The sequence below is a fragment of the Gopherus flavomarginatus genome, chromosome 4 (genome assembly GCF_025201925.1).
Source record: "Gopherus flavomarginatus isolate rGopFla2 chromosome 4, rGopFla2.mat.asm, whole genome shotgun sequence".
Lineage (NCBI taxonomy): Eukaryota > Metazoa > Chordata > Testudines > Testudinidae > Gopherus > Gopherus flavomarginatus.
In genome coordinates, this window is record NC_066620.1 from 193,973,943 (window position 1) to 194,001,047 (window position 27,105).

Consider the following 27,105-nt stretch of genomic DNA (forward strand, 5'->3'; position numbering starts at 1 on the left):
TTGATAGGAAGGCGCTGTACAGGGTTTTCCTATATAAATTCTTTATAAATCGAGTTAGAAGATATGAGTTTGTATTGGTATTTTGATACTAATTCATCTGTGTTTCAATAACTTTGGAAGAACTCTGGTGTATAAGCATGGAGAGGAATGTAAACCTACCTCGTGTTTCCAAGAAGCAACACTGAGCTAAACTGCTTGTGAAGGCAAAACTGTACACTGATGAAGTGAGGGCATGAGGTAGGACCAGAGCTTTCTTAGCAGATCTCTGAGGAAACTCAGTGATGTTATGCAGACAGTTATGGACTGGGGAAAATGTTAAGATCCAGAAGAGCAAGTTACATGGAAGTTATATTTCTGAGTTATCTCACAAATTCAACTTATATTTTAAAGTAGTGAGACTTATTTACACAGAAAAGCGCCATATTTCTGGTTACCAACTTAGAAAACCAGAGAGTAAAGTTGATGTATTCTCTAATTAGCATTATAGAGGAAAAATGCTAGTAGGTTCTACCATAGTCTTTCAACTTTCCAATGATCTCCACTTAATTACTTTGGTAGTTTATACAGCAAAACTGGAAGATGTAGTTTAAATTTATACTTACCATGAAGACATCAAATTCATCCAAGCACCTGAAAGGAGATTCAGCAATGGACCACAGAGAAAGAATGAAACAAACTGTTGAGAAAGAACGTTCACCTCCTGATAGAGATCTCATGTCGTTTAGAGCAGCCTTGTTTATATCTCCAGGCTGGACCTTGAATTAAGTTAAGATATTCATTTAATTAGTAGATCATGATGGATACTTGAATAAGAAGCACAACTGTAATCTTTTCATACAAGATTTATGTTTACAAATATTAAACTAACATGAATATGAATATATATATGTAGCAACACAGTAAGTTTGTATATTTCAGTGTATATGTATCTGAATGAAACTAAAATAGTTCAATCATACACAATTTTGTAAGGGTTAGTTGCAAGTCAACTGTCCCACTGCTTTGCCCAAATAAAAATGGACCAGGTTTAATTTAAACCAATAACTCAGCCTATGACATCTTTAATTCTTTATTTTTAAAGTGTTAAACTCATCACCTAGTGTAGTTATGTTTCTGTCAAACACCAATGATCCTAGAACTGCAGCAAACTATATCACTACTGGTGTTTTAACAAGGAATAGCCCCTCTGTATGAATATATGAAATAGGGTAAACAGTTCTTTGTTCCTTGGATTACAGTGACACCTTGTGGTATCTATATTTTTTTTATTCTGAAGTGTTTGAAAAAAATAAAAAACTTGTTTTAATTAAAGATATTGTAACAAAATATACTGGTAAACATACATTGTGTTTGCTGGTAAATTTTTTAAGCAAAGTATTTCATAATTTGTTTCTTCTCTTTTTATCTTTCAAGACAAACAGAGGTGCTGAATCGCTCTACACAATATGTCAACAGGACAGAAATCAAAACAAGAGGGACCCAAGAGAGGGACTTGATGCATCTGAGCAGCAGAAATAATGAACTGCCTTTTTTGTGTTTTGGTTAAAGACAGTGTTGTATGTTACAAGAATCTGAAATGCTATGCAAGTTTTGTACCTTACCCCACATTTCTCCTATCTAGAGAAAAACATTTTGATCACAAGTGATTTATATCCTTTTTAAAAAAAAAATTATAATTGGTCTTCAACTGTTAAAGGGTCTGAAAAATTGTGCAAGTCTAGTTAGAGAAACTGCCACACTAAAGGTGGGATAACATCAAATGACAAAATTACTAACTGTAAATATCAGGTGGAATTTACTGGACACTGCTGTAACAGACCATGATTTCTCTTGTTTTCATTTTCCTAATCATCGTTTGAAAAGTTAGAATGCAAGTCTGAAACAATGCTGACCAATTATACATTTACTACATCTTCACATTTTAAATTTACATTTAGGTATCTATTCCTGTAACAGCTCATCTTGTTTTTTCTGCACCTGCATCCTCTTACAGGATAATCAATTCACACTAACTGTAAATGTCAGAAGATTATACTATATGACTTCAGATGGAGAACAAAAAATAGTAAAGTAAGTTGACAGAAACCAGATACTTTGTTTTCATGCAAAAATCTGCATTAATAATTTGCCAAGTAACTGAAATACAAAAAGGTACCCAAACAGAATTTTTTAAGGGTTAAAAATTCCACCAAAGTTTAACATCAAACATAACTTTTGGTAAGGTATTAATAAAGAAAATACAAAGTGACTTACTGTTATTGAAAGTGTTTCATTCTTGTGGTCAAAACTCATTTTTCCAGAGTAAGATCGCTGACATAATAAGAAGTTAAAATAGAACTTGCATCGTAAAGTAAGGCACCTTTTTGGATAAATAATGCAAACAAACACCAAATCAGTGATCTTTAAAAATAATATACATAAAAAAGGTGAACAGATTTAGTGTCAAAGATCCCACAACAAAAATGAACGAGTGGAATCTTAACATTAAATTACTGCTTCATTTTAACAATATAATACATACAACAATACCTTTGTTCTATGTGTTAATGTTGCATATATAGCACACCTAACAGAACCACAAAAGCAAGGAAATTAATCAAACCATTTAAAAGTACATACTCCTCCACCCAGACACATATACACCTCATTACTAAAACACTTAACAATGTAATGTTACTTTAGTATGGATGGGAGCCATCTATCACCAGCTTCCCAGACTTATCCCCACTTGTCATAAACAGATAGCTAAGGGTTAATGTCTCTTTCACCTAAAAAAAAGTAACCTGAAGCACCTGACCAGAGGACCAATCAGGAAACCAGACTTTTTCAAATCTGGGTGGAAGGGTTTGTGTGTGTGAGTCCTTTGTTCTTGGTCTGCCTGTCCCTCTCAGCTATGAGGATTTTTCTATTTCCTGCTTTCTAATCTTCTGTTTCCAAGTTGTGAGTACAAAGTTGGTTTGTTGTTTTGTATTTACATGTTTATAGTTGCTGGAGTGCTTTGAATTGTATTTTTTTTGAATAAGGCTGTTTATTCAATATTCTTTTAAGCAAATGACCCTGTATTTGTCACTTTGATACAGAAAGACCATTTTTATGTATTTTTCTTTCTTTTTATATAAAGCTTTCTTTTAAGACCTGTTGGAGTTTTTCTTTAGTGGGGAACTCCAGGGAATTGAGTCTGCAGTTCACCAGGGAATTGGTGGGAGGAAGAAGTCAGGGGGAAATCTGTGTGTGTTAGATTTACTAGCCTGACTTTGCATTTCCTCTGTGTGAAGAGGGAAGTGCTTGTGTTTCCAGGCTGGAAACAGGGGAGGGTGGAATCCCTCTGCTTAGATTCACGGAAGTTGCTTCTGTGTATCTCTCCAGGAACACCTGGAGGGGGGAAGGGAAAAGGTTTATTTCCCTTTGTTGTGAGACTCAAGAGATTTGGGTCTTGGGGTCCCCAGGGAAGGTTTTTGGGGGGACCAGAGTGCCCCAAAACACTCTAATTTTTTGGGTGGTGGCAGCTTTACCAGGTCCAAGCTGGTAACTAAGCTTGGAGGTTTTCATGCTAACCCCCATATTTTGGATGCTACGGTCCAAATCTGGGACTAAGTTATGACACCACTACTATGTATTCTTCGCAGTTCTGGGGGAAAAAACCACATTCACTCAATATTTGGAGAAGGGTTTGTTGGAATTGTTAGCACTTCTATTGCGGCACAGTTGAAGTAGTGATGCTTTGCGTGGTAAGGTGGTTATTTTAGTTGTGAAGTGTGGATAGAGGAGTAGAAAGTACAAACTGTTAGAGGCTTTATATTTTCCTTGCTTACTTTAGTGGTTTTGCAATGGATGTAAAATCTACAACCTTAACTCTCACACACCATAGTGTTTTTGTGTATTAATTTTCCACTTTTTTAGATTAAGAAAGGCTCTCTAATGCAGCAATGGCAACTTTTATGAACAATATCTGCTCCTGAGACAGAAAGGCACTCTCATGAAGAGCCTAGTATTTGTCAAAGCTCCTGTTGCTTTGTCATAGATCCTGTTTTCTGTGAAACTCTCCTGTTGGTTCACGAGAGGAACTCTGAAGCCAGCTGAACGGTTTAGGAAAGAACAGGATCTTTGAGTTTGGTAGTGGTTGCTTTCATGAAGCCCAGGGGCTCCTGTGCTGGCTGAATGATTTCACAAAGAACAAGATCCTTGACACAGTATCAACTGCTTTATCAAAGAGGCTGCAGCAGTTTTATGGTGCTCCTAGTTTTCAATAAACCAATAGCTATTGCACAGAGGATCCTGGTGAAAACTGTTCAGCCATAAGTGGGCCAGAAGAGGTCCTTTCTTTGAGAAACCAGCAGCTACGTGAGAATTATAAATCTTCATGTCCCCTGGCTAACTGTTGTGCAAAAGGATTCAATTATGACAAAGACCACTAATTTTTTTTGTTGCTGTTAATTTACAAAATATTTTAACTCCAGAGAGCCCAACAAACCCAAAAATGTACATTTTTTTGACTTTCTGTAATTTGTCATTTTGAAGCAAAAAATTGAGATTGAGAATGTGAATTTATTTTGGGGACAAAATTAACTGATTTTCTTGAAAATCTTCAGAAAATGCAAGCTTTAGTCAGAAATTATATACTAAAAATTGGGACAGATGCACTGTCTTTGAGGTTGAACTCCTATTTTAAGAGCATAACAATGCAGTTTTAGCTGTGATGTCTCAATGGCTCGATCATAACATATATTAGAAAAGTTAGATCCACTTCCTTAGACCCCACAAAACACACCAAGTAAGTATTTACTGCACAGTATCTTAAGCTATTTTTTTAAAAGCAATAATTTAAACTTTAGTTATATATTGCAGCTAACTTGTTATTCTACAGCCAATACCCAAAAGCCACTGGAAAGGTAAAAGGGGGAAGGATCTACAGCTTTTTTGTTCAATATATTATCTCCTCGCTCTACAAAAGCTCCACATCACAATTCCTTCAAGAAAGAACAGTTATTTACCAGTAAGTGTGGTTCTTTGAGATGTGTTGTTCACATGAATTCCATTCTTGGTGTGCATACACCCCACGTGCAGAATATCAGATTCTTTCGGCCAGCAGAGTCTGTTGAGGTCGCACCTGCATACTAAATGCTCTCACCCCAGGGAATAAAGGACAGAGCAGACCCATCTGTCCCTCAGTTCCCTCACAACACAGAATTCCAGAGAAGTAGGTCTTCATAGAAGCAGGGAAGGAGCGCAGGTTCTGGAATCTATGTGGACAACACATCTTGAAGAAATACAGGAAGTGTACAGAAGTAAGCGTAAGTTGAATACAGTGGCCCTGGGAAATTCTGAGTGGCCCTGGGAAATGCCTAAATTTCCCCAATCGACAGAATTTTATGACAAATATTTTTAATCTGCCCCATCACAGGTATTTAAATCACTAACACTACAATGAAGAACATACTCACCTTCTGAATTGTTGATACATTTTGTATCTCTGTGTCATTATTTGATCCAGCAATTTAATAAACTTCTTCAAATTCTTCACTTTACCTTCTGCATCCTGATATTTGTCCTTTGCTTCAATAAGCTGCCTGTTTATCAGCAAAAAGATTTTCATAAATATCTAGTTAAACTCAAAAGATGCTGTTAGGACCCAAGCAAATTCTTGATGTTTAATTTAAAACCAGGCTGACAACCAAAATTCTTTTTTCAGAAAACAAAAAACACACATACGCTCACAATCCCTCTAAAACTAACATTGTGTGGGCACATAACCTGAATTTTCACAGGGAAAGGGAAAATCACTGTTAAAAGAAAGATTATTGTTTGTTGGGGAAGAAAAGGAACAGTAAATTTCTTAGTTGATACAGTAAAAGCTTTTTTTTTAACCAGCATGCTGGGAGAACGGGAGTGCCGGTAAATTAAAAATGCCAGTTAACTCAGAGGGAGGGGTGGGGGGGATGGGAGGGACTGAGGGGTATGCTCTGGGAGGAAATTTTGGTCGGGGTGGGGGGGGAAGAGTGGCGCTCATCTCCAGCAGCTCTTCGTCCCTGCTGCTCCTGGGGGAGGTGTGGCCAAGCATCTCTGCAAGCAGGCACGCTGCCTCCATCTGCAGGCACTGCCCTCCACAGCTCCCACTGGCACGGTTCCCAACCAAAAGGAGCCATGGAGTCAGCGCTTGGGGACGGGGAACAGAGGCAGCGTGCTTGCAGAGCCACCTGGTTGTGCCTCTTCAGTAACAGCAGGGATGAGGAGCCACCTGAGGTGAGCACCCTCCCGCCATCCGGCACCCCAAACCCCTCCCAAGCCCCCGCCCCCTGCCTGCCCTGCACCAACCGCACTATAAACCAGACTTTCAGTGCAGATCAGAAATGTTGGTTTATAGAGCTTGCCGGTTGGTAAAGTGCCAGATAAAAGAGCTTTTACTGTACTCTCTTTTCTGCTAGCAGTGTCTCACACAATTCTGATATGTATGGGCTATTTCCCTCTCTTCTACTTCCCTTCTGATATATATGGTCTATTCCCCTCCTGTCTTCAGTTTCCAGTACAAAGCTGTAGCATATCTTATGCTAGACAGGCCCCCTTCTCTGGTTTGCCACCAGATGAGTCGTTTCAAAGCAAAAACTCAGAATGTGATTAGTAACAATAACTTCAGGTGTCAGCCAGTTAATTGTGTATGGCAGGCTACAGTCTACAAAGGTAACTATCAAAATAAAATGTTGTCCCTTGGCTATTAAGACATCCAAGGAGGGTAGAAATGTGGGAAATATTGCCAGCAGAAAGGAATTATCAGGTAAAAATTTATCATTCTGCAGCTCCGTGTCTCCCACAATTCTGATATATAGAGGAAGTAGCCAGCAGTGAACAGAAGTAGGGATGGATGGAGAAAAAAAAATGAGACAGGGAACAGCATTGTTGATTGCTTAAACGGCAATACTATTAGTGGACCACCACCTGCAGCACCTTCTCACCATAGGAGGCCTCTGCTGAGGACAGAAAGTCCACTTTATAGTACCTAAAAGGTATTAGCCTGAGACTATGTTGCTGTCCTGCAGATCTCTGTGGTGGAAGCACAACTCTTTGGCCCATGAGGTTGCCACAGATCTTGTGGAATGGGCCTTGATTCCATCTGGAATAGGAGCCCCTCTCATGCTATATATGCCTCTAAAATACAGAGCTTGATCCATCTAACCAAGGATAGTTTGGAAACTCCGAGCCCTTGGCACTTCAGATGAAAGACAAACAAGGAGCTCAACCTTCTTGTTCATTCTGTGCCCTTGACATAGATCTTCAGTGCTCTTCGAACATCTATTGCACGCCACAGCTTTATACCCTGGTACTGTGGCTTTGGACCGAATGAAGTAAGGATGATCTCTTCTGAGGCATGGAAAGATGAATTCATCTTAGGCAAGAACAATTCTGGAATTCTTACCACCACTTGGTCATTGTGGAACCCACAGTGGGGCTCCTGCATGGATAAGCTACCTGTTCAGAAACTTGTCTAGCAGACATCATGGCCACCACAAAACAGGTTCTGAGGGACAGACAGAAGGAAGATATTTATGTCAGTGGTTCAAAAGGGTGAAATAGTATGCTACTTATGGCTGACACCTGAAGTACTCCGGTGCTGGGCTGAGGTCCCTTCTCTTCAAGAACGTCCTGAACAACAGGAGTATTAAGATCCTTGGCATTCTTGATACCATGCAACCTACTCCAGATGGAGGAGTAAGCCTTTAATGTGGAAGCTCTTCTGGAGGAGAGTTCTGATCACTTTGAATGATAGACCAACACTTCCCTTTAATAGCCAGACTATCAGTTTTATAGATGGTCTGGGTATGGTTGGAAGAATGGGCTTTGGCGAAGGATGTCTGTGTTCTCACTAATAGCTGCAATGGTGGTCCCAATTTCAATCTATCAGACTAGAGAAACATGGTCTCCTTTGCTGTTGCGAAGTTGGCATTGTCACCTTTGTGCCTTCTTACTTTATCTCCTGGATCACCTTTCCTAGATGTGGAAAGGGCATGAATGAATATAGCAGGCCTTGTGGCCACATCTATGTGAAAGAGCATCTGTCCCCATGGACACTGGATCTGTTTCCCTGGTGAAGTATTCTTCTGGTGAAGAACCCTGCTTTGGGTTCTTGTGATTGGTAAACAGGTTGACTGAAGCGAGGCCAAACGTCTGCAAGATCAAAGTGAAGACTTTCTGATTTAGGCACCATTCTAAGTTAATGACTGTCTGCTGAGCCAGTCCATCTTTTGGTTCAGTTCTCCTTTTACGTGTATCGTTCTTACAGCAGGAAGGGTCCTATATGCCCATTCCAATACTGATATTTTTTGTAAAGTTGAACTCCTCTCTCTCCCTGGTTGTTGAGATAGGCCATAGAAGTTTGTACTGTCCAATTGGATCAGAATATGGTCGCCTTCTAGATAGCTCTGGAACATTAGCAGAGCTAGATTGACTCTCAGGCTCTTTACTCAAGAGTCTGAGGCATCTTGTGCTTTTCTGTGGCTCAGATGTGTGCGCCCCACCCTAACAGGCTGGCATTGGTTGAGAGTTCCTGTGGGTCTAGAAGACATATGAGAAGACCCCTGTGGAAACTGTCTGGGACTGCCCATCATCTTACAAAATCCAGTACCTAGTTTAGGACCTGATCCTCCATGTGTTCCAGACAATGGTTCCATACTTTCAGTACAAAGGCCTGGAAACCCCGATAAAGAGACCCTGTCCATAGGGTGATCTCTATACATGATATCAGGAGACCCAATATTTGGAGACGATGTGTTATGGTTGGCCTTATATACTTGACCAGTATAGATACCACATACTGGATCTCCTGGAATACATCCAGTGATGGGTAGACCTTTGCTGCAGAAGTGTCCATTTCCACTTCTAGATAAATTATCTTTGTGGGGGGGGGGGAATCAACATTTTTACTGGTGTTTATAACAAAGCCATGCACTTGGAGAAGATCCAGAGTCCAAACTGTGGCACTATGTTCTGCAGCTTGGGTCGGAGCTCTGATCAAAAATGTTATCCAAGAAGGATACAGATGAGTGCTCTGAAACCTGAGTCTGGCTGTTACAACCGCAAGCATCTTGGTAAATACTGTGAGGGCTGATGAGAGACCAACTAGAAGAGAGTTTGGTACTCGTAGTAAGCCATACCATATGCAACTTTCTACAGTCTGCGGTAGCATGACCATATGAGAATGTGGAGATCTCCATCTTCTAGGCCCATAGAAGTGAGAAAGTCCCACTGGGACAGGGATGCCACTGTTGAATCTAGGGTCTCCATCTGGAAACTCATTTTCTTCATCTATTTGTTGAGCCACTGAGGTCCAACATGGCTCTGACTCGTCCTACCCCAGTGCATTTTGGACAATGAAGAAAATAGAATAGAAACCTGAGAACCTTTTTCCTGAAGGAACTCCTATTACGCCTACATTCAGGGGATGCAAAATTTCATTCAACACCAGTTTTTATTAGATGAGGCTGCTGGGGATTGGGTGAAGGGATGGGGTGAGGCTTTTAGTACAAGGGACTTGTCTGTAACTCATTACCCTCTTCACCCACTTGCCTGTGGTTGATATGTTCTTCTTCTGAGAAATAGGATCTAGGCAGACACACGTTTGTTCCTTGTCATAGTGGGGTCTTACAGGCAGTGGGACTTCCTTTGGATTTTCCACGCAAGCCCTGGTTCCAGGGTTTTCCCGATATGCCTGTTGTCTTTCCTCTGGTACTTTTGTGAGGATGGATGAAAGGAGCATTTCTGTCTCTTGCTGGGTTTATAATCACTGTTCACAGGATTGCATGGGGAGGGACTGTTTCAGTTTGGCAGTGCTTTCTGCCACTATATTATCCAATTTTTCCCCAAATAGGAGAGAGAGACTTTTAATTTAGATGAACATGGGATTTGTTTCATTCCAGAGAAGAAGCCATACACTGTATCTGGCTACTGACCTGGATTCCATGGCCCTTGCTGAAAATCTCATTACCTCCATTGACGCACCTTCCATAAAGGCTGTTTCTAGGAAAATTTTCTTAATAGCAGGCCAGAAGTATGAGTGGTCTCCGTTCTTCAGGCAGGATACTGTAACTCTTGTAGCTGCCAAGGATGCTCTAAGGGAGGACAAGGAAGCTTTAAAGTCCCTTCTAAGGCTAGCTTCCACCTTTCTGTTGTCTGGATCTTTGGGAAAGAAATCCCCTTCTGATGGTATCACCATATCTTTTGCTAGTAACGTCACTGCAGCACAGACCTTTGGAATATCAGAATCACACTTTTGGGGCCCTTGACATTTATAGTATTTTAGGTGCATGCTTGTTCGTATGTTCCCCTTTGCCTGAGGTTTCCCATCCTTCTCGAATCACATCCTCAAAGGATGGGTACAGGGGAGCTGCTTCCTCCAGTGAGGATTTGGAAGGCAAAGATTTGTTTTTAGGTATGTCCTAGTTTTCCTATTCAGGTTGGATCTGGATTGTGGATACAAACTTTCTGCACATGGTTCTGCACGTCTTGGGATGAAGTTCTTGGCTTTATTTTTCCCATGTCCTTCTCAGAAATACAACCTCTGCAGAGGAGGAGCTGCCTGAGTCAGAGGACTTTGCACCTTACCTTGCCCTCTTTAGTGTTCTGGGGATTTTTTTTTGTTCTGCTTTGTGGATGCTGTTGCCCAACGGTGGCCAGAGCATGGTCTCTTGCAGTTTGCTGAATGCAGAGCCTTGTGCCCTCTGGACATGTCTCCCTCATTGTCCTCCCACTTTAAGGTCCCAATGCCTCTGCCTAGGAGATGGGGTCTCATTCCCAAGTTCCCTGGTGGAACCAGGAAGAGGGGAACTAGATAAAAGACCCGCTTCTCTCCCCAGGGAACAGACAACTCATTTTAGGACTTGGGCAGGGGGACCACGAGGCCCCTAAAAGTCCCCTCCCCCCTTCTTTACAGTCCTGTGCTGCCCTGGGATTTACACCATGGGCTTGCTGAAGTCCTCATTCTTGGAATCTCTTTCTCCACTCTGTCTGAGTCTCCTGATTGGGCTTTTCTGTGTTGGAGTTGCAGCTTTTGGGGACAGTAAGAGACCCAACATGCCTTTCTGATTAACAGCCCTGTGCTCTATCAGTACAAGAGTAGGCTAGCTGAGAATAGGCAAGGCACAGTTTGCCCTCCAAAGAGCCTGCAAAAGCTGTCTCAGATAGAATACTGCTTGAATTTAGCTTAGTGATGATGCAACTGCTCTGCCGTACCTTGGGGTTGGGGGAGACAGGAGTCTTGTAGTGAGTGCTGCAGCACTGGCTCAGTGTGGCTGAGACCAACACACTGCTCAAGATCCAATCCAGGGGAGAGAGAGAATGACAACAAAGGACAGCTGCTTACTACTGCTCCTCTCCCCCACCTAAAAACAATAAAGCCTGTCAAAGAAGAGTCAGAAGCAAAGCGATTAGTCACGTGACTACTGCAATGAAAGCAAAAGATCTGACGGCTAGCCAGCGAAGGGAGCATGCTAGAATCGGCTGTGCTACCACTTTGAACTGCCTCCAGAAACTGCAGACAGGAGAGAAATAGCCCATACATATCAGTATTGCGGGAGATGCTTGACTGTTGAATAACAATTTCAATTTCACCTCTACATTTGTGTTCTCATAACAAGAAGTTATTTAGTCTAGAATTGACTATTGGACTGACTGTGTCCAACAATACACAGAGGTACCTCACTGGTTGAGATCTGCTATCCAACAGCTCCCCCAATAACTGTATTACAAGCTCCATTAGGTAAAATTTCAAAAGCTTCTAACTCTATAAAACTCACATTTACAGGGAAGGGAAATAATCCAGACCAACAGATTTTCTGTTATGAGCAGATAAATTACAGAAAAAGTCTCACAATCCGTCAGTCTGGAACAGATTGTTTAGAATTAGCAAGCAGTCCAAACCCAGATTCTCCATTGCTCTGAGTCTTCAGAGTCAATACTCACACGATTCAAAAGAACATTTGGCAAGGGACAGGCAGACAAAAGGACACTGAGCTGCCTTCCCAGAGTCAGAACACAAGATGTCACCCTAAGACTGGATAGGCTTCTGAAATCTATGGGCAAGGATCCACTGGTAATGGGTCATAATGGCACTACTGACACTGTGTTGTGAGATCTCTCGCAGACAGCAGATGACTTCAGGAAACTCGGAAGTGTGATGAAGAACAAAAATATCCAAGCAATCTTTTCTGAAATCCTTCCTGTTCTATGAGGAAAGGAAGACAGGAGGCAGAAGATTCTGGAAGTGAATCGCTGGCTAGGTAAGTGGTGTTGGGCTTTAATTTTGTGGAAGATTTGTCCACCTTCTAAACTATATAGTTTACATGGTCTTCACCTCAGTAAAGGGTAAACCAATCTCTGACTACACTAGGATGGCTAGAGTAGTCAAGAGGGGGTTAAACTAGTAGCAAAAGGGGAGGATACAAAGAGGGAAGAAATAAGCCATCAGCTAGCACAAAAATGAGGATGTTGATTAATCAAGGAACCAAAGGAAATGAAGAGAAGAAATTACTGAATTGCCTACACACTAATGCCATGGTAACAAAAAAAGAGGAATTGGAATTGCTTATTTAGAAGCATAAATTCAATCTAGTTGGTATTAATGAAACCTGGGGGGTTTATTTGTACAATTGGAATGTTAAAATCAATGGTCATAACCTATTTAGGAAGGAGCAAATGGGGAGAGTGAGTAGTACTCTACAGCAAAAATGGCATTACCTGTTTCCAAGTCATGGACAACTCAGAAGAAAATGGTCTTGAATACTTACAGATCAATGTCTTAACAGATAAAGCACAAAATGGGGTAGTAGCTGTTGTGTGCTACAGACTATCAAATCATGACACAGAACAGGATGACTGCTTCCTTATGTGCCTCTCTACAATGTGCAGGATAAAAACTCTGTGATCATGAGTATCTTCAATATGAATGATATACGCTGGAGGTCTCATGCTACCCATACTAAAAATATACTTGGAATTTCTAAACATATTGATGACAATTTCCTAACTCAAAAAGTGTTGTAGCCAACACAGTGGAATTCTATATTAGACCTTGTTCTACAGATAAAGTGGAACTGATGACAGAACTAAAAGTCAATGGTAAATTAGTTACAATTAATCATGGCTTGATGACATTTATAATGTGCAAGCAGAAAAAAGTCTAGACCAGTAAAATAAGTTATAGATAGATGGAGACAGACAGAGTTTTAGTAGGGCCAATTTCAGAAAGATGAAAACAATTGAGAACCAAACTAGCTGAGAGGAAGAATTTAAGCAGAAGAGTGTGAATGATAATTGAAAATCATTTAAGAGCACCGTCCTAAATGCCCCCAAAGCCACAATCTCACCATTGAGGAAGAAGGTTGTGCTAGTTAAAAAAACATAAACAAAAACAAAAACAAAAACACACTGTTTAAAGGGTAAGTGAAGGCAGCTGTAAAAAATAGCAAACAACAAATGGAAGAAAGAGATATTAATAATAGTGATTATAAATGAAATTAGGAACTGTGCATAGTTGATAAAGGAAGCCAAGGGATACAAGGAGAAATCTAGGGCCAATGAAGTTAAGGACAATAAAGAGTTGTTTTTTTCCTAACTATACTATGAACAAAAACAATCCTGAAAATGGTACTGGTCCACTGCTAGATGGAAATGGTAGAATTATCAATAATAATGCACAAAAGGCAAAAGTTGTTCAAAAAATATATTTGTATTTGAGTAAAAACAAAAACACATAATGAAGACTCACCACATGGTGATGATACTAAATTCCACTAATATCTCTGGAGAGTGTTAAATATAAGCTACCAAACTCAGACATTTTTAATTGGCAGATCAAGATAAACTGCATCCAATAATTTTTTAAAAAGCTGACTGAGCAGCTCACTGGACCATCAGTGTTGATTTCAAATAAGTCTTGGAGCACGAACGAAGTTCCAGAAGACTGGAAGGAAGTGAATGTGCTGATTTTTAAAAAGTATAAACTGGAAGGCCCAGGTAATTATAGGTCTGTCAGCCTGACATCAATCCCAGGCAAGATAATGAAACCAGTGGATATGGTACATGATAATGAACTAAAGGAGGGTAATGTAAATAAATGAAAACAAATAAGGGTTTATAGAAAACAGATTCTGTCAGACTAACCTGATATCTTTTTTTTTAAAAATATGATTACAAGTTTTGTTGATAAAGGTAATAGTGTTAATGTAATATACTTAGACTTCTGTAAGTCATTTGACTTGGTGTGACAATATTTTGATTAAATAAATACAACGATATAAAAATAACATGGCACACAAAGATGGATTAAAGACTGGCTAACTGGTCTCAAAATGTAACTGTAAATGGGGAATTGTCATCAAGTAGGTGTATTTCCAGTGGGGCCCCGCAGGGCTCAATTCTTGGACCTATGCTATTTAACATCTTTATCAATGACCTGAAAAAAAAAATCACAACTCATCATTTGCAGCTGACACAAAATGGAGGAGACAAGGCACTGATTCAGATCAAGGTGGATTGATTGTTAAACTGGGCACAAGCAAACAATACGAGTTTTCATATGATTAAATGTATACATCTGGGAACAAAAAAATGTAGACCATACTTACAGGATGGGGGACTCGATCCTGGGAAGCAGTGACAAAAAGATTTGGGGGTCATGGTGGATAATTGGTTGAAGATGAGCTCCAGATGTAATGCTTTGGCAAAAAGAACTAATGCAATCCTAGGATGCATGAACAGCAGAATCTTGAGTAGGAGTAGAGAGGTTATTTTACCTCTGTATTTGGCATTTCTGTGACCATTGCTGGAATACTGTGTGCAGTTTTGGTGCCCACAAGTCATGAAGGATATTAACAAATTGGAGAAGATTTAAAGAATGAGAATGATTAAAGACTCAAGTTCAATCTATTTAGCTTAACAAAGAGAAGATTAACAGATGACTTGATTGTTCCCCCCATGTAGGTACTTTTAGACTATAAATATTTAATAACTGGCTCTTCAGTCTAGGAGAGAAAGGTATAACATGCTCCAATATCTGCAAGCTGAAGCTAGATAAATGTAGGCTGGAAATAAGACAAATTTTTATCTGTGAGAGCAATTAAAATTCAAACAATTTATCAATGGCCAAGGTTGATTCTCCATCACTGACCATTTTTAAATCAAATCTGGATGTTTTTCTAAAAAATATGCTCTAGGAATTATTTTTGGAAAGTCCTATGGCCTGTGTTATACAGGCAGTCAGACTAGATGATCACAATGGTAACTTCTAGCCTTAGAATCTATTTAATCAAGACTAGATTTCTTTTTCTAAAAGGCAACTCTAGTTCAACACAAATTTTTGGACTTGGTTTAAGAATTACAGAGCGAAGTTCAGAGTCATGCAAGAGGTCAGACTAAATCAACGTTTCTCTAACTATGGGGTGGACCTCACAAGGGAGGCATGGGAATGCATCAAGGGAAGTGCGAGCTATGTGCCTTTATTTATTTAAGAACTCTGGCTGTCAGCCCCAAGTGGCTGGGGCATGTGCAAAAGGGCCATGCACACCCAGGAGACAGGGATACAGGGAACAGAGGGAGGCCTCCCAAACTGCTCACCAGGAGGCAGCAGGGGTCCAGCTATCAGCCCTGGTGTAGCAGCAGAAGTGTAGAAGTAAGGGTAGCAACGGAGTGCTAAGACTGCTGGGACAAGTAATATTGTCAAATATCCCTTCTCATATTGCCGTCTTTACTTCTGTGCTCCTGCTGGCACGGCGCTGCCTTCAGAGCTGGGTGGTAATATATGTACGGGGGGAGTGGGGGGTGCGCGAACAACTATAGACATAAAGGTGAGGGGGGTGGAAATCAAATAAGTTTGAGAACCATTGGACTAGATAATCATCCTGGTCCTTTTGGCTTTAAAACTGTGAATTTCCTAACTCCAAAAATGCAAATACCCACAACATCTGGCACCACTTATTTTGATGACTATGACGGATCCTGCCTTAGAAAAAATGCCATGCAAAGTGAAGTGGCCAGCATCCTAATGCCAGAGCAACAGACATGCACCTTTACCCCAACAGAACGCTGTCCTCGAGAGCCAAAAATCCCTACCACATTATAGGTGAAACACTGTTATATCGGGGTAGCAGCGGCAGGGCTCCAGTGGTGATTTAAAGAGCCCAGGGCTCCGGCCGCAGGGAGCCCTGGGGCCTTTAAATCGCCACTCGAGCCCCACTGCCGGAGCCCTGGGGTAGCGATGGCAGGGCTCCGACATTGATTTAAAGGGTCTAGAAGTTCCCCATAGCGGCCAGAGCGCCAAGCCCTTTAAAGCGCCATCAGAGCCCTGCTGCCAGAGCCCCGGGGTAGCGGCGGCAGTGCTCCAGCGGTGATTTAAAAAGCTGTGGGCTCCGGCCGCTGCAGGGAGCCCGGGCCCTTTAAATTGCCAGGCGAGCGCCGCTGCAGCAGCCCCGGGGATAGCAGCATCAGGGCTCCAGTGGTGATTTAAAGGGCCCAGGGCTCCCTGCAGCAGCTGTAGTTCTGGGCCCTTTAAAGCACTGCCAGAGACCCGGGGTTACCGTGCTATATGCGAACCCGTGTTATATCGGGTCACGTTTTATTGGAGTAGAGGTGTAGCTGGAAAGAGGTTCCTCACTCCATTCTTCCTATTTTTGTCATATTGTATATAAAAATAAAAATTGTGACCTGTTTATGGTAGGGACCATGTCTTATTCAGTTTCTCTGAAGCATACAGCATCGCATTTGGGTGCAATAGAAGTAATGCAATGAGCAGACAAATATATTTAAACCTGTGACTACTCATTTCAAGAAAAGCACCCGCCACCATTAATCAGACTTGTTTAAAAGTTGATAATTAAAATAAAATTAATCTGCTATCCCAATGAAGCAACCATTCTGCCTCCCACCCCAAAATATGTAGCCATTGTTTACTTGATTATTTCTTCTCTGTTTCCATGATGATCTCTTTTTGAATTTATCTGGTCTCTTAAACGATTCATTTCTGTGTCAAGACTCTTGACAGTTCTGTTGACTTCTATCCGCTGCGGGCAGATTTGTGTGGCCTGTGCAATCTTTTCCTAAAGAGAAGTTTGAAATGCTAAAAAATGCTGTACATTTTGGTTTATTTGTATCTTCTTCTCAGCTATAACATTTTGTATGGTGAAAAGCAGTAAAAGAGAAATTCTGAGTTCATTACTAATGGGCTCTCCACATATGGAAATCAGAGATGGTCCGGTGTTGTAGCTGGAGGCTCCAGGACTAAGCTCTGTCTTTCATCCCAGGCCACCCAAAAAAAAATTCCAACAGCTGTAGAAACACTTCAGCAACCAATTATTAGTATTCAGACAACCTGATGCAAATTGTCTATGTCTAAGTCTCCCTTCAGAGAAAAATTTCAATGTATATTCTGATCATTTACCAGAGTACCAGGGTGGATGGAATACAGAGAGAAGCTGCTAAAAGAAAGAAAATTATCAGGTAAGAAATTGACCATTCTGTTGCAGAGCTTCTCTGCTCTTTAATTATTCATGGGAAGTAATAAGCAGTGTATCCCAGAGGTAAGGAGGGAAAGAATAAGCAAAGATTAATTATTATAACAGAGTAATTTAGATGGAAGATCCCTGCATTTTTACCTCCTGCTTGCAAAAAACTTGAAACTGTGAGGCCTAAGCACTTTGGACAGAATGAGATGAAAAGGTACATATGTACTTCAGATGCTTGAGATAGATCTTTAGCACTCAAGGAATAACCATTTATAACACACCTTCCACAGGTTAGAACAAAATGGTGGGAGAACTTCCCAGAAATTGTGGAAAAGGGAACATATCTTGAACTGAGTTTTCTGGAGCTATAAGCATAATCCTTCCCTCATGACAAAGGGAGTGTGGTTCTTGTATGGACATGGGAACTAATTCCAAAACTTGCCTTTCACATGTGATATGATTAGCAAGGCCAACTGCAAGCTTCTTTAATTTGTCATTATGATTAAACGTAGCACTCAATACTCCAAATACCTGATGACAAAATGTAGTTATGGCTGTTACCCACATTTTTACCCTGCTTGGTTGTAGGACTCCAACCAAGCCTCCTGAAGAAACTCTAGTGTATGTGAAATCACATCAGAAACTTGGAATTATTATTGCATTTCTATGACATCATCATGTAGGGGTCATGGACCCAGTGTGCTAGGGACTGCACAAAGAGGCAATCTCTGCCCCAAAAGAGCTTTTCGTTTCCCCTTACACCAAGAAAGTAAATTTGACTAAACCAGTGACGATACATCCTAAGTTTTGTTGGGATGTCAACTGTATCGGAGGTTAATTCTAAACTACACTTCTCTTCTGATGCCCAGGTTGTTAACTGCAGATGTTTCCAATCTGACTGAAAGAGTCCCTGCTTCAAGAGGTCCAGTGCTCTTTGTAGATATAACATGGGGTCTTTGGGTATCTAGCAAGCCCAAAGTGCCTTCTGTAGGAGGACCACTACAACTCACTCTTTCTTTCTCTTTTCTGTACCCTTTATGTAAACTGTCTTGAAAAGCAGCAAATTCTTCTCTACCCAGGACATTATTTCCATTATCACAGAGAAGCTTTTGACCTCTAATTATTTCCTGATTTGGGAAAGGCTATAAGACCCCCAAGTCTCAATCATAAGGCAAACCTCCAATGGGAAGTTGGAGAAGACTTCCCCTGCAAGTATCATAACCTATGTGGTTTCTTGCACCTTGCTTTTTCTTTAAAAAGAAAACAAAAAAACCCACCACCTGGATAGAGCTTCTGAAATGAGCTGAAAGGATGCAGTTTGAAGAGCATTTTATCTAGGCTTCTTTGGAAGCTTCTGCTCCAGATTTTTCCATCTGCCAGAGTCATAGTCCCTTCTTGGATACTTTTGGTGTTGGCAGCAACCAATGGATTGCTATGCTGGTTTCAACAGCGAGGGCTGAGGCCTCTTTGCAATCTCAATATTTTCCCCAATAGCTCCTCACCTGTAAGTCTGGATGCACAAGATACCAGTTTAGGATAAGCAATGCCTATTCATAGGTATTATATTGCTTCCTTGTAGCCACCTAGTTGGAATCCATTGCTCATCACAGATCACATAAAGGCTTCGATGAGTACAGAACCCGAGACATCTCACTCCGGGCAAGGGTCACACCTCTAGAGAATAAGCCACTTCTTGTGTGGGAGGGTGGGGGGGCGGGGAGCATGAAGTCAGCTTTCCTTACTAAACATAAAAAATCTTTGGTCTGAATAGCTATAGGAGAGGTTTTGAATCTGCTGTGCAATACGTCATAACTCTTATGGTATATGCGGTCTTTTGGAAGCAAGTCCCATTATGAAGGCTTGACAATGTCTTTCACTGGTGGATCAACTACTGCATCTACCTCAGGCTCCCAAATAAGGCTGTCAAGCGATTAAAAAAATTAATCGTGAGATTAAACGAACTGCAAAACAATAATAGTCTATTGTTTATTTAAATATTTTGGCTTCTTTTTACATTTTCAAATATACTGATTTCAATTATACAGAATACAAAGTGCACAGTGCTCACTTCATATATATTTTTGATTACAAGCACTGAAAAAAAACAAAATAAATAGTATTTTTCAATTCACCTAATACAAGTACTATAATGCAATCTTTTTACCATGAAAGTTGAACTTACAAATGTAGAATTATGTACCAAAAAAACTTCAATCAAAAATAAAACAATGTTGTAGCCAGTGCCACAAGAGATTTAAGTGCCAGATGCGCTAGCAATTCATATGTCTCTTCATGCTTCAACCACCATTCCAGAGGACATATATCCATGCTGACGATGGGTTCTGCTCAATAACAATCTAAAGCAGAGTGGACAAACGCATGTTCATTTTCATCATCATGAGTCAGATGCTACTAGCAGAAGGCTGATTTTCCTTTTTTGGTGGTTCGGGTTCTGTAGTTTCCGTATCTGAGTGTTGCTCTTTTAAGTCTTCTGAAAGCATGGTCCACACCTCATCCCTCTCAGATTTTGGATGGCACTTCAGATTCTTAAACTTTGGGTCGAGTGCTGTAGCTATTTTTAGAAATCTCACATTGGAACTCTCTCTGTGTTTTGTCAAATCTGCTGTGAAAGTGTTCTTAGAATGAACATGTGCTGGGTCATCATCCGAGACTGCTCAGACATGAAATATATGGCATGTCAGAGACACATAATTCTCCTCCTAGGAGCTCAGTCACAAATGTAAACAACACATCATCAGGGAAGCATGTCCTCTGGAATGGTGGCCGAAGAATGAAGGGGCATACAAATGTTTAGCATATCTGACACGTAAATTCCTTGCAACGCTGGCTACAAAAGTGCCATGTGAACGCCTGTTCTCACTTTCAGTTGACATTGTAAATGAGAAGCAGGCAGCGTTATCGCCTGCAAATTTTACCCAAACTTGTTTGTCTGAGCAACTGGCTAAAGTAGGATTGAGTGGACTTGTAGGCTCTAAAATTTTACATTGTTTTATTTTTGAATGCAGGGTTTTTTTGTACATAACTCTACATTTGTAAGTTCAACATTCATGAAAAAGAAATTGCACTACAATAATTGTATTACGTGAATTGAAAAATACTATTTCTTTTGTTTTTTGCAGTGCAAGTATTTGTCATCAAAAATAAATATAAAGTGAGCACTGTACACTTTGTATTCTGTGTTGTACCTGAAATCACTGTATTTGAAAATGTAGAAAACATCCAAAAATATTTAAATAAATTCAAACTGGTATTCTAATGTTTAACAATGCAATTAATCATGATTAATTTTTTTAATCAAATATCCTCATTTGAATTTTATGATGCTCTCATCAACGGGAAGACATGTATCTAATGATATTTGAAAGGGCAGATACTGTATGAACATTAATGACTTCCTTGCAAGCCACTGGTTGGAATCCTCTCTTGGAAATGTCTTGTTGGTTGGGTTTGTTTTTGGTTTTTTTGTGAGAGATGTATTTACGGTACCTCTTCCCCTGTCTGTTTACAGCAGGGAGGTAATACATTGTTCATCCTGTCATGGGTACCACACAATTCATAGAGGGAGGAAAGGGAGCTGTGTAGGTGCCCTGGTTCTTTCTCCAGGGAACTGAGGACTCACTTTAGTATCTTTGGGAAGGGGAGAGAGAAGATGGGGAATCTGGATCCTTTCAGGCTTTTTCCCCCTCCAACACAGGTCTGTTGAAAAAATTTACCAAGAGCTGACCAAATAGCTTCCTCCTCATCTTTAGACTCTCTACCAAAAGACCAGAATTACTTAATTGGGCTTTTCTGTGTTGAGATCATGGCTCCTCAGGCAGGATGGGGAACTGACATGCTAGTCTGACTGACCCCATAATCTGGCAGTGCAAGGTTGGCTGGCTAGAAACAGGCAACACATAATTCACACTCTGCAGAACCTGCATCCACTGCCTCACACAAGGAAAACTGCTTAGATTTAAGTCAGGGGCTCACAGGATAGTTCTGCCATGACTGAGCAGGGGCACAGGTATCTGGCAGGAAGGTGCTGCAATGGCAGATCCAGGCAGTTGTAACCAAATACTGTTATTTACCCAATCCAAGGGAAGAGAACGATGAGAAGATTGGAAGTCGCAACTGCATGTAAATGATTAAAAATAAAATATTTTAATACAAAATGGTCAGGAAAAACAGAACTGCCAATTTGCTCTAACATCAGACACAGAAAATCTGGTGGTCTGAGCTGAAGGGAAGAGCTCAGTCCTGGATTCTCCAGCAACATTAGGCGGCCTTCGAATTCCACAGGAGCAATAGCTCATTAGTAAACTATGAGAGAAACTGTGCAACAAGAAATGAAGTCTCCAATGAAAGTGTCTCTCTCGTCTGCACATAGCACTCAGTACAATGGATGTCCTGATTGGGGCTCTTGTAGCAGTAATTTATTACAATACGAAAAAACAGTTACCTACCTCTTGTAACTGTTGTTCTTTGAGATGTGTTGTTCACGTCCATTACACATTAGGTGCGCGCGCATCGCATGCATGGACATCGGAAACTTTTCCCCTTAGCGGCTTCTGTTGGACTGGCAGGGGAGCCCCTGCCAGAGCGGTGCCTCCACGCTGGTGCATATATACCCCTGCCAACCCAACCCCCCCTTCAGTTCCTTCTTGCCGGTGACTCCAGCAGAGGGGAAGAAGGGTGGGAAGTGTAATGGATGTGAACAACACATCCGAAGAACAATAGTTACGAGAGGTAGGTAACCGTTTTTTCTTCTTTGAGTGATTGTTCATGTCCATTACACATTAGGTGACTCACAAGATTACCACAGGAGGAAGGTAGGAGTCATGGAACAATTGATTGTTCCTGCTGACCGGCGCATCATCTCTGGCCTGCTAACTGACTGCGTAGTGGGCTGTGAACATGTGCACCAACGACTGGGTGACTGCTTTACAGATCTCCCGGATCGGGACCTGCACCAGAAAAGCTGTTGAGGACGCTTGGGCCCTAATCGAGTGAGCCACGATCGGGGGGCTGGCACCTTGGCAAGCTTGTAGCACGCGCGGATGCAGTCCGCAATCCATGATGAGACTGGAAGCCCTTTCATTCTCTCGGTGATAGCGACAAACAACTGTGTCAACTTGCGGAAAGGTCTAGTTCGCTCTAGATAGCATGCCAGGGCCGTTCGGTCATCTAGAGTGTGCAGGCTATGGTGACTGGAGTCCATATGTGGTTTAGGAAATAACACCGGCAAACAAATGTCCTGCCCCATATGAAACTGTGAAACTACCTTAGGGAGGAATTTAGGGCGTGGCCTGATCTGCACTCTTTCCTTATAAAAACTGTATACACAGGCTCCGAGGTGAGGGCCCTCAACTCAGACACCCTCCTCGCAGACGTAATGGCCACCAGGAATGCCACATTCCAGGAGAGGTGAAGGAGAGAGCAAGTGGCCAGGGGTTTGAAAGGGATCCCATAACTTTGGCCAGGAATAGGTTAAGGTTCCAGGGAGGGACCAGTGGGCGTGAGCAGGGAAACACCCTTTCCAGTCCCTTAAGGAATCAGGCTACCATGGGGTTAGAAAACACAGAATGCCCTGATACCCCCAGGTGGAACGCCGAAATGGCAGCTAGATGCACTCTGATTGAGCAGGGAGCGAGACCCTAATGTTTGAAGTACAGGAGGTATTCTAGGACGACTGAAATGGTGGTCTGAAGTGGCTGTATCTGTTTTGGTTCATACCAGCAGGAGAATCTTTTCCACTTAGCCAAGTAGGTGGCCTTAGTGGAAGGTTTCCTACTGCCAAGGAGAATTTGCTGTACCAGAAGGGAGCACTGGCTCTCCACAGCGTTCAACCATAGAGTTTCCATGCCATGAGATGCAGCGACTGTCGATCCGGGTGGAGCAGATGCCCGTAGTCTTGTGTGATGAGATCTCGGTGCGGGGTGGGACAGGGCAATTGGGACGGCCACTGACAGCTCCAGCAGGGCTGTAAACCAATGCTGGCGGGGCCAAGCTGAGGCGATCAGAATTATTACCGCTTTGTCCCTGCAAACTTTGATGAGGACTATGTAGATGAGTGGGAGCAGTGGAGAGACATAATGCAGACTCCTGCTCCAAGGGATCGTGAAGGCATCTGCAACTGAGCCCAGACTGTGGTTCTGGAAGGAACAAAACTGTGGACATTGGCTGTTGTCCTTGGTAGCAAAGAGGTCCATTTGGGGAAATCCCCACTTTCGGAAGATCGATTGCAAGACATCCCATCTCATCGACCACTCACGCATGCGGTACGACCTGCTGAGGCAGTCCACCAGTTTGTTTTGCTCTCCTGGGAGGAATGACGCTACGAGACGGATGGAGCGGGCTATACAAAAATCCCACAGGAGAAGAGCCTCTTGGCAGAGGGGAGAGGAGCGGGCTCCACCCTGCTTGTTTATATAAAACATGATGATGGTGTTGTCTGTCAGAACTGTCACACTGTGCCCTTCTAAAGCAGCGTGAAAGATTTGGCAGGCTAGGCGAACTGCCTTGAGCTCCTTCACATTGATGTGGAGCAACCTCTCATCTCTGGACCACAAGCTTTGCGTCCTTAGATCCCCTAAGTGAGCTCCCCAGCTGAGGTCTGACGCGTCTATCACCAGAGTCAGAGTCGGCTGTGCTGCGAAGGGGATACCCTCGCATATTACCAGCTGACTGAGCCACCATAGCAGGGAGTCCAGTACTTGGGCAGGAACTGTCATGACAAGATCTAGGGGATCTCTGCCCAGGCAATACAATCTGGCTAGCCATGCCTGTAAAGTCCTGAGCCATAGCCGAGCGTACTTGACTACGTGAGTGCACGCCGCCATGTACCCCAGGAGCTGCAGACAGCATCTGGCCATGGTAGGGGGAACTTTAGCATCGAGTCTATGACTCGCTGGATGGCCAGAAATCTGGATTCCAAGAGGCTTGCTCGTGCCTGTACTGAGTCCAGTCCTGCCCCGATGAATTCCAGTCTTTGCATAGGTATCAAGGAGGACTTGGGCACGTTGACTAGAAGACCCAGTCTGCGGAATACATCCAGGGCCACCGTCACATGGCAACGGACCTCTTCCTTGGACCGACCTGTGAAAAGCGTGTCCTGGGGCCACACCACTTTTTTGAGTGCTTGGTCTTTTTGGAGGCACCTCCTCCTTATGCGGGGAGCACCCTCTGCTCTAGGTTGGCCCTTCAACCATGCTAACGAGATCAAACAGTGCTGGGGCCTGTCCTGCTGCCTCGGTGTTGTATGCTTGCGGTGCCAGATCACGAACTGACGCCGGGGCACTCCGCACTGAGGACTCCGGCGCCAAAGCCGGATGGTCTAAGGCTGAAGGTTGCAGCGTGGCCTCCATGAGTAGCTGCTTGAGGCAAAAGTCTCTTTCTTTCTTAGTTCTTGGCTTGAAAGCCTTACAGATCTTGTAGCACTCAGTGTGGTGTGATTCCCCCAAGCAACGGAGACACAAGTTGAGGGGATCACTGTTTGACATAGGCTTGCGCGCGGCACGTGGCAGAAGCCTTAAAGCCTTGGGCCTGCAGCATGCCCCGCAGCCCAGGGCTGGTGCTGGAAACAACTTTCAAACACCTAAAACAAAGGAAGCTTAACTATTTACTATTTAGAAGTGCTACCTACTGAGAACTATTAACAACTGCTAACTGCTAACTACAGATAACTATGCTAAGGGATCACTCGCAAGCAAAAGATAAGGAGTTGTTCCAACACCGCCACCGATGGTAAGAAGGAACTGATGGGGAGTCGGGTTGGCAGGGGTATATATGCACCAGGATGGAGGCACCACTCTGGCGGGGGCTCCCCTGCCAGCCTGACAGGAGCCGCTAAAGGAAAAAGTTTCCCATGACCAGGCACACGACAAGCGCACAACTAATGTGTAATGGACATGAACAATCACTCGAAGGAGAAAGGAAGTATCTATCTGAAAACTATATATTTATAGTGATTCATAGACTCTAGGACTGGAAGGGACCTCGAGCGGTCATCGAGTCCAGTCCCCTGCCCTCATGGCAGGACCAAATACCGTCTAGACCATCCCTGATAGACATTTATCTAACCTACTCTTAAATATCTCCAGAGATGGAGATTCCACAACCTCCCTAAGCAATTTATTCCAGTGTTTAACTACCCTGACAGTTAGAAACTTTTTTCCTAATGTCCAACCTAAATCTCCCTTGCTGCAGTTTAAGCCCATTGCTTCTTGTTCTATCATTAGAGGCTAAGGTGAACAAGTTCTCCCTCCTCCTCATGACACCCTTTTAGATACCTGAAAACTGCTATCATGTCCCCTCTCAGTCTTCTCTTTTCCAAACTAAATAAACCCAATTCTTTCAGCCTTCCTTCATAGGTCATGTTCTCAAGACCTTTAATCATTCTTGTTGCTCTTCTCTGGACCCTCTCCAATTTCTCCACATCTTTCTTGAAATGCGGTGCTCAGAACTGGACACAATACTCCAGTTGAGGCCTAACCAGCGCAGAGTAGAGCGGAAGAATGACTTCTCGTGTCATAATTTACCTATATTTGTAATAAACTATATTTTAGATCTAAATCAGTAGGTTGCTAAAATCCTACCTTCTATTAATTTATTAACAAAACAATGAAGCTGCACTCCTTTAGTCATCTAGTGTTCTTTTAGTCATTTTTCCTTGATGCGTGTAACTTAAAATCAACTTCTAAAGGGAACCTGGAAGCAGTGAAAAGGGGAAACGTGTAATGCAGCATGCACCCTAACCTGTTGATGCTTGACTTTGGAGGAAACTTACTGCCCAAATACTAACCAGACCCGATGAGGCCTTCAATTCCAAAGCCTACAGCTCCTGGCAAGCTACTGCACAAGGAGGCGCCAAACCTGCAGGCTACTGACAGCTTAGAGCAGATATTGCATTGCCGGGACATGACGCTTTAGCACAGTGATCAGCAACCTTTGACACGTGGCTCGCCAGGGTAAGCACCCCGGCCGGGCTGGCCGGTTTGTCTACCTGCCACGTCCACAGGTTCAGCCGATCACGGCTCCCACTAGCCGCAGTCCGCCACTTCAGGTCAATGGGACAGCAGGAAGCAGTGGCCAGCACACCCCTCAACCTGTACCACTTCCCACAGCCCCCTTTGGCCTGGGACAGCGAACTGCGGCCAGTGGGAGCCGCGACTGGCTGAACCTGCGGATGCAGCGGGTAAACAAACTGGCCCAGCCCGCCAGGGTCCTTACCCTGGTGAGCCACATGCCAAAAGTTGCCGACCCCTGCTTTAGCAATTGTTTGCTGTTCTAAATTATAATAAAATTGCAGCCACTGGTCAAAAGTCTAATGCTTGTGTCTGTCCCCACTGGCTCCGGCCATTTGCTAGATACTTTCCTATGAAGTTTAGAATCCTAATAGCCTCTCTTTTGTCTTCAGTCTTGAATCCTTTCATAGAGCTCTCTTGATGATTACATTTGTGTTTAAATGCCATATTGATGATTGTATAAAAACTATCTGATTTTTCCTGTGATGTATTATCACCCTGAACAAAAGCAATGCTCAGAAAAACTGCTATTTGTTTTCAGATCTGAGACAGTAAGTATAAACTTCACTGGGTGAAGACATTTTCATCACATATTCCCC

The 27,105-nt window shown here is 42.4% G+C and overlaps 1 protein-coding gene across 4 annotated transcripts in view; it reads right to left on the minus strand.

Annotated features, from left to right (window-relative positions):
• SMC6 (structural maintenance of chromosomes 6) overlaps positions 1 to 27,105 on the minus strand; it is a 103,748-nt gene that overhangs the window by 6,501 nt on the left and 70,142 nt on the right. For 3 of the 4 annotated variants that reach the window (XM_050950670.1, XM_050950669.1, XM_050950671.1), the window contains 4 exons: positions 16,930 to 17,075; positions 5,442 to 5,567; positions 2,254 to 2,359; positions 603 to 755 (listed from right to left, as the gene is read on the minus strand). In XM_050950670.1, coding sequence (XP_050806627.1) covers positions 603 to 755; positions 2,254 to 2,359; positions 5,442 to 5,567; positions 16,930 to 17,075 — 531 coding nt within the window. Of the gene's footprint in view, positions 1 to 602; positions 756 to 2,253; positions 2,360 to 5,441; positions 5,568 to 16,929; positions 17,076 to 27,105 lie in introns of those variants that run through there. The other variant, XM_050950672.1, reaches the window with a different exon arrangement.